General features: G+C 51.3%; 1 protein-coding gene across 1 annotated transcript; it reads right to left on the bottom strand.

Annotated features, from left to right (window-relative positions):
* Nucleotides 1-2,951: 2,951 nt before the first annotated feature.
* Nucleotides 2,952-6,122, bottom strand: LOC148222522 (E3 ubiquitin-protein ligase PHF7-like). The gene is made up of 10 exons (XM_088171775.1): nt 6,080-6,122; nt 5,662-5,753; nt 5,475-5,576; nt 5,068-5,192; nt 4,829-4,991; nt 4,632-4,742; nt 4,307-4,416; nt 4,036-4,154; nt 3,510-3,877; nt 2,952-3,371 (listed from the first exon to the last, which is right to left on the bottom strand). The coding sequence occupies exons 1-10, from the start codon at nt 6,120-6,122 to the stop codon at nt 2,952-2,954; spliced, it is 1,653 nt and encodes a 550-aa protein (XP_088027901.1).
* Between the last annotated feature and the right edge of the window lie 8,000 nt (nt 6,123-14,122).

Below are 14,122 nucleotides of genomic sequence, written 5' to 3'. Positions count from 1 at the left end.
ATCCCACATCTTCCCCCACAACTGATGCCTGCTGAGGAATGAGATCTCCATTTTAATTCCCTCTCTAGAGCAGATAGACTGGAAGAGTGCAGGGCAGTAACTGTATGAACACAGCAACGCATTTCGTCAGAGGTATCTAATAAGTCTCAAGAACATAATTTCAGCCTGTCTTAAGATGATATTCCACACAATGTGTCAAGCAATTGTTTTGGTGGCCTGTGGAAGTTTTTGGGACTGCGTATGTTTCCTTTTGTTGTTGTTTTCTTTGTTTTTAAATACAAAACTCACTGGATTCAGAAGAGAAAACCCCACATTTATAAGCACGAAAACCACACGGACCTATGTGGCTGACAAGAACACTCAGCGTTCCTAATGGTAACACCAGAAAGACAGGAAAAAGGTAGAGATGTCATACATACCTGAAAGGATCCAAAATGTCTAGGTAACGTGTCAAGTGACTAGTTTTTTGTAATCTCTCGAAGTCCAGCTATCTATTAGGCAATTACCTGAAAAAAAGAAAGCCAGAAAGCTGCTCAGCCTTTATTTTACCAGGACTTTCTCACAGGATTCTACTGCAACTTCGACCACAAGGAAGGATGGCAAATCTGGACTCCAAAACATTCCTAATCAGGCAGCATTTTTCCTCCTCCTCGCTGAATTCCAGTAAGAGTTTAAAAGGAAACAAAATTACAAAAGATGGTGAAAAAGTTCTATTGTAATTCCTAGGCGTTTATCACCTATGGAAGGGAAGAAAACGAAAATTTTCTCATATGGTAAAGAAAGTAACCTAGACAAGTACAAAGGGATTGTAGCATCCTAAAAGTTGCTGTCAAATTCCATGAGCACGAGTTAGAGCTGTAGTGCTTCAGAGAAATGGTGTACATTGAAAAGCTTGATCCCATAGGAACCAAATAGAGTCTTCTATTAAAAAAACACTCTTTTTAAACGAAAACAGACCGTGCCTTTGCCTTTTGGCAAAAAATCACTTTGAGCTTGGTCAAACCAAAACGACACAGTTCATTTCTCGTGCTCAACTTCTCTCTTTCCGTGTTGCACTTCACACCAAGTGGGCTGCTGGGAGGTTTCACCCTGTGCAGCACGGATGGTTTTCCAAGATGACTTTCATTGCTCAGAGGTGTGCAATGTCACTTTCCCATTCCCTGAGTGCTGCTGGTAATATTCCCACAGCATCCAACTACTACAGGCAAGTAGACTACAGATACAAATGGAACTTGCATTTCTTGGTCCTTTTCAATTCCTGACGTCTCAGGCTCTTCATCAGCCTCAAAACGGCTCTCTTGGAAATGTCCATCCTCTTGCCATGTGCCTTTTCCTGGTTTTATTGTTCCAAGTAGGTAAGGCTCTGCAATAACAGCACCAAAAAAAAAAAAAAAAAAAAAGGAAAAAAAAGCCCAAAGCAGGTTAGCTCTCTACTTGCCAGGAAAACTTCCTCCTTTCTAGTGAAATACTTCCGCTGGAGAAGACAGATTTAGGAAGGACACAATCTTCTCCTCCCACATTCTCTGAGCTGTATCTCTGCTCCAGTATTTTACACTTTGTTCTACGGTTCCCTTATGTATTCTTTAACATTTCACATTGCATTCAGAAGACACTGAATACCTCCTGAATTCAGCAGGAGTGTGGGGGGCTTGTTGCTCTGGGTGGCTGCATTGGGATTTCTAATATTTTGGAAATCTTCACATTTTTTTTGTTTCTATCTTACATGACTGTGACTGGATTCAATATGCTTTCATCTTCATTTCATAAGGGTCTCATTTCATCTCAGGTTAGGACACCCCAATGGTCATGTGTCATTCTGTTTCCGTTTTCTCAAGGTCCAAGCATAGAATTCAGTAACAAATAGAATGCTCATGGATCTTGGGGTCAACTCCAGGATTTTGCTCCTCCCTACACATTAACACACCTTTTCTTTAAAATCTTGTTGGGTTCTATGAAACTTGATATGGCTGGTGTGTCACCTTTTTCCCTGTTTGAGAAATGTAGGGGATGACAACAAGCTTTCCCACCACTCAGAAAAAAACCCAAAACCTTCTCAAAGCGTGCCTTTCAAAATTCCTGAGATGCAAGCATGAGTTACTTCTCATTCATCTACCACAGCCGTGGCAAGTAGAATTGAGGATCAAAAGGTTTCTGCCTAATTACTGCCTTCTGCTGCTGAAAATCCCCTGGATGCTGTCCTTCTTTACACCACATTGCTCTACAGTGCCTGCCAGAAGCTCTTTCTTAGCAATGGCACTGTTAGAAGGGTTCTGCTGTTACCTTCTTTGGCGCCCAACTCCTCGGTGTCTCCAAAGAAGGAAAACAGGAAAGCACTCGACTCCTGAGCCAGGCTGCTCACAGGCAAAGGTCCCAAATGGTCATCTGGGGCAGAGTCCTGCGCATCCTCTTTGTCCCAGGCTATTTCCACAGTCTTGTCCGGTTAGTTCTTTGAAGGTCCAAGCAAGTCTTTTAAATCAGCAGCAATATCATCATCGATTTCTTCAGAAACTTAAGGCAGTGTCTCACTCTCTCCTTTCTTCTTCCTTTTGGCTTTACTGAAATGAGATTGGCCAAGGATAGCAACACAGCACACGTCCTTCCCAAAGACAGTTTCCCTAAGAGCGTCCTTGCTCTTCATGTCTCTCTAAGCACATCCAAGTCAATTAAGGAGTTGTTCACTTTCAAGGGAAAGCAGAGGGGAAACATCTGAGGTTGGAGTCTAAAGGCAAGAACCAGCGTCCTTTATAATTAGCCCCATCCTTCAGTGGCTTGTCACTTAATACATGGGAACATAGAAATCAAGGTACTTAGCACAGACTTCTTTCCCGCCAATAGAAATGTCGAGCGCCAACAGGGTTTTCTCAGAGCCCTGCAAATCTCAAATGCCTGAATTGACCGTTCTCACCTTCACTTACGGCAGCGAACAGACAGACTAGAAAGAAGAGATGACACTACATGCTGCTGTTTGTGGTCCAAGTTGAGGCCCGACGTCGCTGGCGGGAGCGGTTGCTCCTGCGAGACGTCCCCGACGGTGTCCCCCTGCGCCTGGGCCTGTCAGCCCTTGCTGCTCTTCTCCTGCTCCTGTCCTGGTGACTGCTGGACCGGACGGGTCGACTCGAGGCCTGACGTGGCAGGCGGGAGCGGCTGCGTCTGGGGGACGTCCCTGATGGTGTCACTATTCGCCTGGGCCTCTGGGCCCTCGATGTTGTCCTGGGGCTCCTGTCACGCCAACTCCTGGACCGGACAGGCGGACTCTGGGCTGGACGTGGCAGGCGGGAGCGGCTGCGTCTGGGTGACGTCCCTGGCGACCCTGATGGTGTCACTGTTCGCCTGGGCCTCTGGGCCCTTGATGCTCTCCTGGTCCTCCTGTCCTGGCGACTCCTGGACCGGACAGGCGGACTCTGGGCCCGACGTGGCAGGCGGGAGCGGCTGCGTCCGGGCAATTCCCGTGATGATGTCCCTCTTTGCCTGGGCCTCTCAGCCCTTGGCTTTGTCGTGCTGCTCCTGGCACGGCGGCTCCTTGAGCGGACGGGTCGATTTGGGGCCTGACCTTGCTGGTGAGAGCGGTTCCGCCTGCGGTCAGGCCCAGCACGTCCGGAATGGACCCTGTCCTCAGGGCCTGTGGAGCTGCTGTATGTTGGCCCGGATGTTCTTGGGCTGCTGGTGTCTGGGGAGGAAGGTGGCAGCGACTGCTGCGCTGCTGCACACTGGCAGCTCCTGCACGTGCTGGTCTCTGGAGATTGAGGAGCCAGACCCGATGGCACTGGGCTGTGGGAGCCGGGGCTGATGGCCCCTGCTTCTGGGGAGCCATGAGAAGGCTCCAGTCCTGACTGACTGCTCAGGCTGGGGCCATTCAGCTCCGGCTCATCCCTGGAGGCTGTAAGGGCACGCAGGAATGTCAGAAGCCCCCCAGGCCCAAGGCAGGCCAGGCCAGAGCTGCACCCCCAGCTCTCCAGGAGCAGACAGGCTCTGCCAATCCCAGCCTGGGCACCACCTCCCCCCACCCCAGGAACACCCGGGTGCTTTTCCTCATACCTGTGCCGAGACCAGCACAGCTGTCACACTCCCAGCTTTCTATGCAGTTTGTCAGGCCAGAGCAGCGCCTGTGGGTGCCCTCAGCAGCACAGGAGGAGCAGAGGAGCAGTTCCCAGGGCCTGGGGAAGCAAACGGGCACATGGCTCTGATGACAAAATGCCCACAGCACAGGATTGTCCAGCCAAGCTCTTCTGGTTCTTTCCGCGTAGAGCCCTAGCCAAGACAATCCGCTGATTCTCTGCAGAGCCCCACGTGGAGCTTCCCAACTTACCCCTCTTCCTCTGCCTCTTCCCTGCCTCCTGGGTAAAGGCATTCCCGGGCATTGCACTGGCTGTGCCTCTCTCCTAGATCCGCAAAGGCGTCGTTGTCCTCCCATGTTGGCTGTCTGAAGGAGAAATGAGAAGCTGATGAGTTGCTACTGCCCTGCCCTCTTGGAGGTACAGGGTGTCCCTGCCCTTCCTCCAGTGCTTTTCCAAGTCCTCTGTGAAGCTGAAGCCCAGACTCGTGGGTCTGGCCAGGGCCAGGAGTGCTGGGGCAGGGCCTGGCGCAGCACTGCACTTGCGGCCTCCTGTCTTGTGGGCCAGGGAGAAGGACACAAACCTGAAAGGAATTCGGATCCCCGTGATGAACATTTGGAGAAGGAATTGCTGGCGGTCTCTGCACAGGGGGCACTGGAAGGATAAAAGGCCAGCGCGCATGGCCTGTCCCTGCAGGGCAAACAGAAGCAGTGTGAGCGAGGCCCTGGTGCTGCTGAGCACCTGCTGTGCCCCGGGGCTGAGGCCACGGCTCCTACCTGGATGCAGTCCCTGTGGAACCAGGCCCTTGTGCACGCTGGGCACACCAGTGTTCCATAGGACATTCCGTCCTCCACAGGCTCCATGCAGATGAGGCATTCGGTGCCTGGCTCTGGAGTTGCCTGCACGTCCGGCTCTGGACGGTGCTCAGAGCAGTAGGAGCTGAGGGCAAAGGGACGGGCAAAATGAGAAATGCTGGATCCCTCGCCACGGGTGGCCAGAAGTGAGGAGGACGTACCTGTGTGGAGTAATGTACAGATTGACACAGCCGCCCTCCTTGGCACAGGGCAGGTGGAACCATCTGCCGCAGTTTTCCTCGCAGCACAAGATGGTGGCCCCGCTCTGGCCACAGACACAGCAGTACTGGAAAGAGCCAAGCAGCCTCACCAGCAGCAGCCTCGGGGCCTCCCCAGGCAGCCCCACGGCTGCGGGCAGGGTGCAGGATGGGGCAGCTGCTGGGTCTCAGCCCACAGGGCTGCCTGCTGCAGGAGGCTCCTGTGCCAGAGCCTGCGCGCAGCTGCTGGGAGCCAGGTGCTTTGTCCCACAGCTGGCTGGAAGGGCCGGCCTTTCTCTCCTGGTGTCTGGGTTAAGCTCAGACAAACCTCGCCTGGCACAAATCTCCCTGCTCTTTTGCCAGGCTCTCACCTCCTTTGCCGCCCGCCTGACTGCAAGCTGGATATCTCGAGGGAGAAAGCCCATGAGTCCAACACGTTTATTTCCTTGGTGAAGAATTAGAGTGGCAAAATACTGCAGAAAAGGGAATGAGCAGATAAGAAGAGAGTGGCAGGGACCGCCCATTGCAGTGCTGGAGACAGATCCCAGAGCGTCTCACCAGGCAGAACACGTGGGCACAGAGCCCGAACTTCTCCAGTTTGTGGCCGCAGATGTCCGGGTCAGCCTCTGTGCGGTGACACAGCATGCATGCTGCAGGGGACAGAGCCAACGGCACGGGCCATGAGCACCTCTGCAGGGCTCTTAGCCTGCATCATGGGCCCCAAGGGCCGCTCTGGCCCCGCCTGCCTGATGGGCAGGGCAGCAGGCCTTGCAGAGCAGGGGCCACGGTGGGCACAGCTGCCCCAAGAGCTGCGCCCTGGCCCAGCTGGGCCCCGCCTGGGGAGGAAGGAGGCTCCCAGCCTGAGAGGCTCCCATGGCTGAGCAGCTCCTGCCTCCCCCCGCCTCTGCTCTGGGCCCCACGCTGGCAGCCCCAAGAGCCCCTGGGCCAGGCTGTGGGAGGGTTGCTGTACCCTCACCTGGCTCCCTGGCATCAGGGCTCTCCTGCGTCCTTTCAGACATGGTTCTGGTCAGCAGTTGAGCCCCTGTGCCGGAACGCCTCAGTCCTCTCCAGGTGATTGTCCTCTCTCTGTGGGGGAGAAAGAAGAGTGTGGGGAGTTTGCAGAACAGGCCCAGAGCCACGAGGGCACGACTCCCTGGTCAGCCCTGCGTGAGCCCTGCTCCTGTCCGCCTCCTCCTCCCGTTGTGGCCTTGAGGAACGCTGCTGTCTCCTCTGGATCCCTCGGGTCCTTGGGCAGCCGCGTCCCTGCTCTGCCTTCTCCTCCCGCCGTCAGGTCGCACTGACACACGGCCTGAGCCCAGCGTTGCCTTTTGTGCCCTTGGTCGCGCAGGTCACAATGGCCACGCTGCCATCACAATCGTGCACCCACAATCGGGGCAGGCGTGGCCTCAGCTCCCTGGCAACCACTTAATTCAGCCCCCTTGGGAGCCCAGGTTCCGAGATGGCTGCGGGCTTTTGGTCAGAAGGGAACCAGGGCAGGGAGTCCTGCAGCAAGAGCTGTTCAAGCACTGCCGCTCCAGGGCTCTGGTCCCGGCCAAGGGAAATCTCTGCTCTTGCCGCTGGCAGTCAGTTGCCCAGAGAGCTTGTGTGGAGTCTCTTGCACTGGAAAAATTTCAAATCCGGCTCTAGGTGATCTGACGTTTTCCTCAAGACCTGCCTGGAGTAATCTCCCATGAACCTGAATTGATGCCGATGCTGATCACCGTTGGGAATGGGAGATAAAGCTGGAGACCACCACTGCTGCCTCCCAACCTCAGTTTTCCTGTCATCCTATGAACGAACAACTTTGGCACTTCATATTAAATGAAAAACTTGGTATTAATCTCTTGAGAAAAGTCATCTTATAAACTTTCGCATCATCATCCTCATCAGGAAGGGGTATTGATTCTGGACTACTCAGAGGAGGAGACAGAGCGAGAGAAGGATATAACTTTTGCTGGCAAGGTGTCTCTCCCTGCTCTTTGCTTATCTGGGACTTTGGCAGGCATACTGAATCTCCTTGTTCTTTCTGAGACTCTGCGTCTGCCAGTTCAGCAGCAGCTCCTTTCTCATTCTGTTTTATATCCACATCGACAGGAGCAGAAAATTCTAGTTTTTGCTCTGTGCATTAGAGTCACAGATTAGACTTTCTTGGGTTTTTAATAGTTCTGCAACAGAGCTACATTGTTTTCCTTTTATTCCTTTCACTGGCTGCACACACCTAAATCCAAAGAATGCACTGAAGCAATTCAGCTGAGACGGCGAAGGGGATGATAATACTGTGTCTTATTGTGACATAGCTTGTACAGCAGCTGCTGCAACCTTGGATTCAGCTTTCATCTCCCTTAAGTATTTATAATAGTTCTCCATGTACTCCCAAAACAAAGAGTTTCTTTGCCTTTGCCAGTAATCGTTTTGTCGCACAAACATTTTTCTAGTTCACTCCACTCGTCTTCCATAAATAACAAAGGAGTGGATTTAAAACATCCATTTTCTCTTGCCCAAACAACAAGCTTTTCTAAATCGTTTTCCTTTATCTCCTCTCTTCGCTTAGCAAGTACACTGAGGAGTAACTTTTTACCCTCTGCAAGTTCTATATCCATGCTCATGGCTTGCCTTGTGAAGGGGGAAGGTAATGAGCCTTCCTACCTGATAGCAATGCCGATACCCTCTGGCCCTCGGTCACCTCAGAAATCCTCCGTCCCCAGTCTCCCACTCTCCTTTCCATGTCTATCCACAAGCGAGTCACTCGCCTCCATGTCGGTCCACGAACAAGTGTCTGTCCGGATCTTCCTTCTTCTCTTGTTAAAAAATTTGTATCCAGGTGTTGGGGGTTGAATCGTTCCCATTTCTTTCTGTGGAATTTTCTCCCATTGTTATGCTAAGTAATTGTGGCTACACCTTAAAACAACAGATAATGTTCCCTCGTAGGGGGGTGGGTGGAGGAGGAGGGGGGGGAACCGGAAAAGGAAAGGTGGGATGGGGGGGTCTGGAGCTGGGCTCTCTCTCTCGCTTGGCTCTTGGAGTGGAAGGACAGCCCGGGCTCCGATCTGGCATCTCCCCCTGCCATCCCAGCACTGAGATCCACGCTCCCTGCCGTTGGACATCGCTCTGCTGCTCTCCCATCTCACCCTACTATCTCCGGACACTCTGCTGAGCACCACGACCGACACCGTGAGGGGGGGGGGAGTCACTTTCCCATCCCTCTCACCCCTGGGCTGCCGTCATCACTCCAGCCCTCTTCAACTGCGCGGGACCTGCCCTGCCCCCAGCACCGGTAACTGAGCGCAGGGAGACGGCCTGCGGCCAAAAGGGACTGGAGCGGAGCTAGACTGTTCTGTTCTGTTACCAATTTTTATACCTGGGTTTTTTTTTTTCTGCCTTGTTGGATATCAGTAAAGAACTGTTACCCTTATCCCCACACCTCCTGCCTGAAGGCTTCTGATTTGGACCTAAAATAATTAAAAGGGAGGGGGTTGCATTCCGCATCTCGGGAAGGGGGCTCTTGCCTTTCCTTAGACCGTACCTGTCTTTCAAACCAAGACAGAGCTCTAAAAGCAATTGTAATGTCCCTAATGAGGGGGTGGGAGCACTGCAAACAGCCTGGAACATCCCCACCTGTGTTCCCCTCTTCACCACAGTGCTGTGTAGATGCAGAGAATTGTACCTCAGCCTGATGGTGCAAAAATCCCCCCCAACATCCCTCAGTTTGCATAAACAAAGGCTTTATGCTCATTAATATGAAAAGCTGTATGGGTGGCCTGCAGCTAATGTTCTTCTGTTGGCTGGACCCCAGTCAGTGCTTGCATCTAAATAACTGACCCAGCCCCAGGCTGCTCTTAAGACTGATTTGATCAAAGGGACTGAAGCTCTGTTGACTACAAATTCTCTAGGAAAACAAACACTGGAACTATGAGAATGTTGGTGACAAAAGCAGAGTTCAACCTTTGAGGCCACTTCACTGCCGCCTTCCCCCACCCTTGTATTTTTAATTTATTTAATGTTCTGAGAGCCAGTCCTTGCATGAAATGGGTTCTCAGCAACGAGCTGCTGGGCCTCCTCGATATGTCCCTTTGTGCTCCCAGTGCTTCTGGTCTGCTTTGGCAGGGAAACCTGTCCATCCTGCACCCTGTGTCTGTTTCCTGTCATTCCAATGCACAGCCCTTTCCTGCTCCTTGGCATATCAACACTCTGAGTATTTTATTGTATAACTTACATCTTGCACTTGATGACACTAAATTGTGTTAATCAGACTTTGTCATATCACAAGTCTCTGGAACACGTTTTCAAGCCTTCCAGCTGTAGCCCAAGGGAAACACTTTCTGTCTTGCATCACAAAATGGGCAGGTTTTTGCAAAGACAGCCCTTTAAAAAGGACTTGTTACATGCATCAACATCCAAGGGGTTGCTTTCAAGGACAGACAAAAAACCCACAAACAAAGAGCAATTAACCAAAGAAAATATTAAAAACAAGTACTTTAGTTTTAGCTCTTGCTTTTGACATTTTCCAAGCTGGCCTCCTCTTCCATTGCAGTGTTTTCTTTGGGCAGAAAAACATCCTTGCCAGATGATGTGATTTAACAAGGCAAACAGAACTTACACACAATGGATATATTAAAGCTAAACATGCAGAGACCGTTTCACAGTCATCATCATTTATTTTCTGTTTATTTTGTTTTCAGAAGGGTGATGTTGTGCTACATGTTTATTTGATGCCGTCTATTGTTATAATAGTTTGTTCCTATGCACCCCTGCGTTTTCCCCAGTTGGTTTGTCCCCAAGTTGTATCCGCCCCTGAAACTCCCCCGTTTGCATTGGCTGCCCCTTGTTCCAGTTCCTTCCTGTCCATCATTGTAACCCCGCCCCTTGTTCCAGTTCCTTCCTGTCCATCATTGTAACCCCGCCCCTTGTTCCAGCACCTTCCTTGTCCGTCCCACCCTGGGCTTTGCCCCTGAATTCCCCAACCTTAATAGACCTGTAGGAACCTGCCGAGAGCCTCCCTCTCCTGCTTTACCTGACCCCAGACACTGAGCACACCGGGGAGCAATTAGCTCAAAGGGTTCTGCCTCCAGGAAATCCTGCCCTGGGGCAGTTCCCCACAGCTGGCGTGGTGCCCGTGTGTCTCCAGTGAGCTAGCCCGGGCTCCTGTGAGCCGCCTCAGGGTGAGAACTGTATCTCATATCCCCTGGCTACTGTGGTGCCATAGCCACTGTTAAAAATGAGAGACAAAAGTCTCCATATTCAGCAAAATTTAGATTGCTCTATTTGATCTAGAAAGAGCAAGCAGCACCCTGGGGAACCTGAGGGGTCACTGCCAACTCCACGCTCCACTGAACTTTGGTTTGCAGCCTCTTCTTATACTGTGGTTTCTTGTTGTAATCAATAATTTTTTTGTTTTTGTTGTCATAAGCAATGGTGGTTGAATAAACATCCTTACACAAATTCACAAAGCCTCCGGGCTATAATCAGTCACAGATAGCCATCTGGTCCTTGTAGACAACCACCAGAGAAGTTCTGGAAGTCCGGTCCTTGATATAGGCAGCACTGATCAGACAAAAGCAGGAAGGGCTATTGGGAAGTCTGATTTTGCAAGCTGGTAGCCGATACAACTTACTTGGAAAACATAACATAATATAACATAATATAATGTAACATAATAAAACAAGGTGATTTTAAACATAATGATTTTATTGTAGCCGTGGAATGGGGTTTTAACCCTTTACGTGCAGCGGAAATAAGATGCACAGCTACATGGTCATCTTTCATGACAGGAAGAAAGAGACAAGTTTATTCAGAAACACACTTGGTTTTATAGAATGACTCGCAATTCCAAGAGTAGAGAAAAGGTGATTGGTTCAGAGAGAAGACACCCCATTCCCAGGGCCTGGTCACACACCAGAACAGGTGTTCTATCTTTGTTATTAATTTCTTTTTATTTTGACCAAATTATCACCCTGGGAGAAATTCTTCCTAGCCTTGAGCTGGGCCAGCTTATCGGCTGGGAACAGAGCTGAAAAGATCCAGCCTGGAATATTACTCAGGCTGTAATTTTCTTACTTTCTCAATATGTGTCCCACATTTTATCATATAATTTCCTTTATCTATTCAGAGCTTAGTATTCTGGTTTATACAAACCCCAATGCTTTTGTGATTAACTCGAATCTTTTATCAATTATCACACCATTGATGACCTGTCCTTTCTAATTATTTTCCTTTCTGTAGAATCTCTATCAATTTGTTGCTCTTTGTACTTTGCCTCCTTCACCTGTTTTTTATATTTTGGGGGGTTTGTGGGGGTTTTTCTATCGGTTTTTCTTGGTGGTTGTTTTGTTTGCCTGTTTTGTTGGGTCACACTTTTGGTTTTGTTCTTTGGTGGGGTTTTTTTTCCAGTGAACAGTAGGAATCAGCTTGTGATTTGGATTGTAAAGTTTTGAAGACAGGAGTTGCACATAAAGGTTGTTTTCGTTTTTAAAGTCATCTCAGACACAGCTCTGCAAGCCCCTGTGACTTTGAGGGCTGTGTGCTCTCAGACAGCAAAAAGTGCATGAATAGGAAACTTGTAGTTCCTATCTCCATGACACACAGCAAAATGTAAAGTGTTTGGAATGGAGCCAAGTCTAACTTTTCTTTTGCCTCTTTTTTGCTGCCATGCCATAAAATTGTGTCAGATTCATCAATGAACTCGGTTCTTCCAGGATGGAGTGTGCAAGAATAATCCCTTAGCTCATGTTGGAGCTGGTGTGCACCAGGCCAGACACAGGACTGTCACCCATAGCCAGCCTGTGTCTGCACAGAGAACAGGGAGCTGCAGCTCTGAGAAACTCAGGGGTTAGTGAGCAAACACACCAAATCCCTCATTTATATCAGTCACTTTACAGGAGTAGTTGCTGCTGATATGTTTTTATATTCCTGCCCAGAGCTGGAAAAAAAGTACCCTGGCAGTTTGCTTTGTCTATGAAGCGAAGAGACTTTTCAACAGGTTGCAGCTCTTCTCCTTGGTTGAATTAAAAGCAAAGGAAAATTCTTCTGTTGATCACATCAAACCAACTCAAGTTTGAAGAGTCAGCGAAAGACAGAAAAGTGTAAAAAATATTTGATTGTATAGTACTTACAGTCTTCTATTTCAGCCATGGGATAATTATGCCATGATTGACTATATCAAATACCTGGGAAAAGCACTGGAAAAGAAGTATTTTTAAAATTAAGTTTTAAAAAAGCGAATGAATTTTCTAAACAAAATCATTTAGTAAAAATATAGTAATTGAAACTTCTTAAAGCCCTTAGATAATAGAGCCCTGCACTCCAGTCACATGCAGTGCAGCCTCAGCTCCACCTCCCCATGCCCCGCCAGGCGGCGGCGGGTGAGACGGGCCGGTGGTGCGCCCGGGGCTGCCAGACGCGACACGCGCCCCGGGATCCCAGCTCAGCCGGCCGCGCCGGCCCTCACCGTCACTGCGCCGCGGGCTTTGGACAACGGCCCCAGACTCGCGCACGTGCTGGACTCCTTGGTCCGTGTTCCAAGGCGGGCCTGGTGGGTAGGCGACATGGCCGCAGACCCCGGGCACCCGAGCGAGGTCCGCCCCGGTTGACAGCGGCGCCGGAGGTCAGCGGGCCCGACCCCTGCACCCCCGTGCAAAACGCCGCGCTGCGAGGACGCGGCTCCCGGAGGAGCGACGACCCCCGCCACGGCGCCGCCGATGGGGAGGAGGGGGGCGCGGCGGCGGTCCTCTCCCTCGGCCCCGGGGTTCGGCGAGACCTGCTGCCCGGAGGCTGTAACACCCACCCCCGCTCGCACGGCACCGGGCCACCTGCCCGCCGGAGGCTTTGCCAGCCAACCCAGAGCCGGGCGCGGTGCAGCGCCGTGGAGGAAATGCGCCCGGCCAGGGCCGGCACAGCACCCCCGGCCCGATCCCGCAGGCGGGAGCTCAGGGGACAGAAGGGAGAAGGAGGGAAGGATCCTCGGAATCTGCGCTGGCTGACCACAACTCGCCGGTTGAATCCTCCGGACAGACTTCGTGGGACCCAACTGTTTACCTTTTAACTCTTTCATGCCCTCTTGAAAGTTATTTTCTCTTAAGAGTTCTTTTCAAATTTCCCATATGGTACTTGCTGGCTGTCAGTCTCGTGCCAGTAGTTAGCTTTAGATGGAGTTTACCAGTCGCATTGGGCTACCTTGAACCCGACTCTGAGAAGCCCCGGGCCCAGCACGGCGGGGAGCCGTTACCGGCATCACAGCGTCCGTGGGCTGTGGCCACCATAGCAAGGACTTTACTTTGCCCCCCATGGGCATCCAATGTAGCCCCTCCCAGGTTTTGGGCAATGTCTCCCACGGAGGGCCCCCAGCAGCACTGCTCAGTACTGCTCTGAGCCTGCTCGGGAAAATTCCTCTGGGCTGTGCCCGTCTTGTTCAGGCTCTATCTGCACTGCCAAGCAGCAGAAATGGCAGCTGAAGGCTCTGCAGGACTCTGGCCCAGAAACAGAGCAATTGCCTCCTGCGACTGCCTGGCATCGCCTCCCTTCTTGCAGAAGAGGCTGGAACAGAACCACTGCTTCCTCTGGGAAAAGCTTCCTTCTGCACAGCCTCTACTTTCATTTCTGGAGAAAGGAAAGGGGACCACTGTATCCGATGGAACCATTCTCCATTGGGGGATGGCATCTTCAGGAGATGGTGAAAAACACAGTTAAGGATCAGGAAAATGCCCAGGCTCTTGGAGTTGGGCCAGAGCACTCTCTCACCTAAACAATTGCCCTGCTGATCTACCCCAAGACCGGGAAATTGAGGGGAATTTCAATGTGTGCAAGGCCCATGGTGCAGTTTGGGCTCCCTGTCAGCTGTTGCCAAAGGCCTTCGTGCAGAGGCTGGGGAGAAGCTGCAGCCAGGCCAGGCTGGGAAACAGCCCTGCAGGGTGTGACAGCAGCAGTGGGGCAGCGAGGCTGCCATGGATCCCTTCCCTCTGCGCCGGGTATAGTGTGTCCAGATGTGCAAAGAAAGACCCCAGCTGCTGAATCTCAAAAAAAGGCT

The sequence above is a fragment of the Sturnus vulgaris genome, chromosome 11 (genome assembly GCF_052056855.1).
Source record: "Sturnus vulgaris isolate bStuVul1 chromosome 11, bStuVul1.hap1, whole genome shotgun sequence".
Lineage (NCBI taxonomy): Eukaryota > Metazoa > Chordata > Aves > Passeriformes > Sturnidae > Sturnus > Sturnus vulgaris.
The sequence above is the reverse complement of the archived record's forward strand: the minus strand, read 5'-3'. Positions and strand labels throughout refer to the sequence as shown.

What these genes read in the sequence shown, in the direction of transcription:
- LOC148222522 (XM_088171775.1), bottom strand. Translation starts at nt 6,122, where the DNA reads ATGTCTGAAAGGACGCAGGAGAGCCCTGATGCCAGGGAGCCAG. An exon ending in CTGTACATTACTCCACACAG is followed by an intron (nt 4,992 to 5,067) that starts GTACGTCCTCCT and finishes CTTTGCCCTCAG; the next exon opens with CTCCTACTGCTCTGAGCACC. An exon ending in TCCGAATTCCTTTCAGGTTT is followed by an intron (nt 4,417 to 4,631) that starts GTGTCCTTCTCC and finishes TCCTTCAGACAG; the next exon opens with CCAACATGGGAGGACAACGA.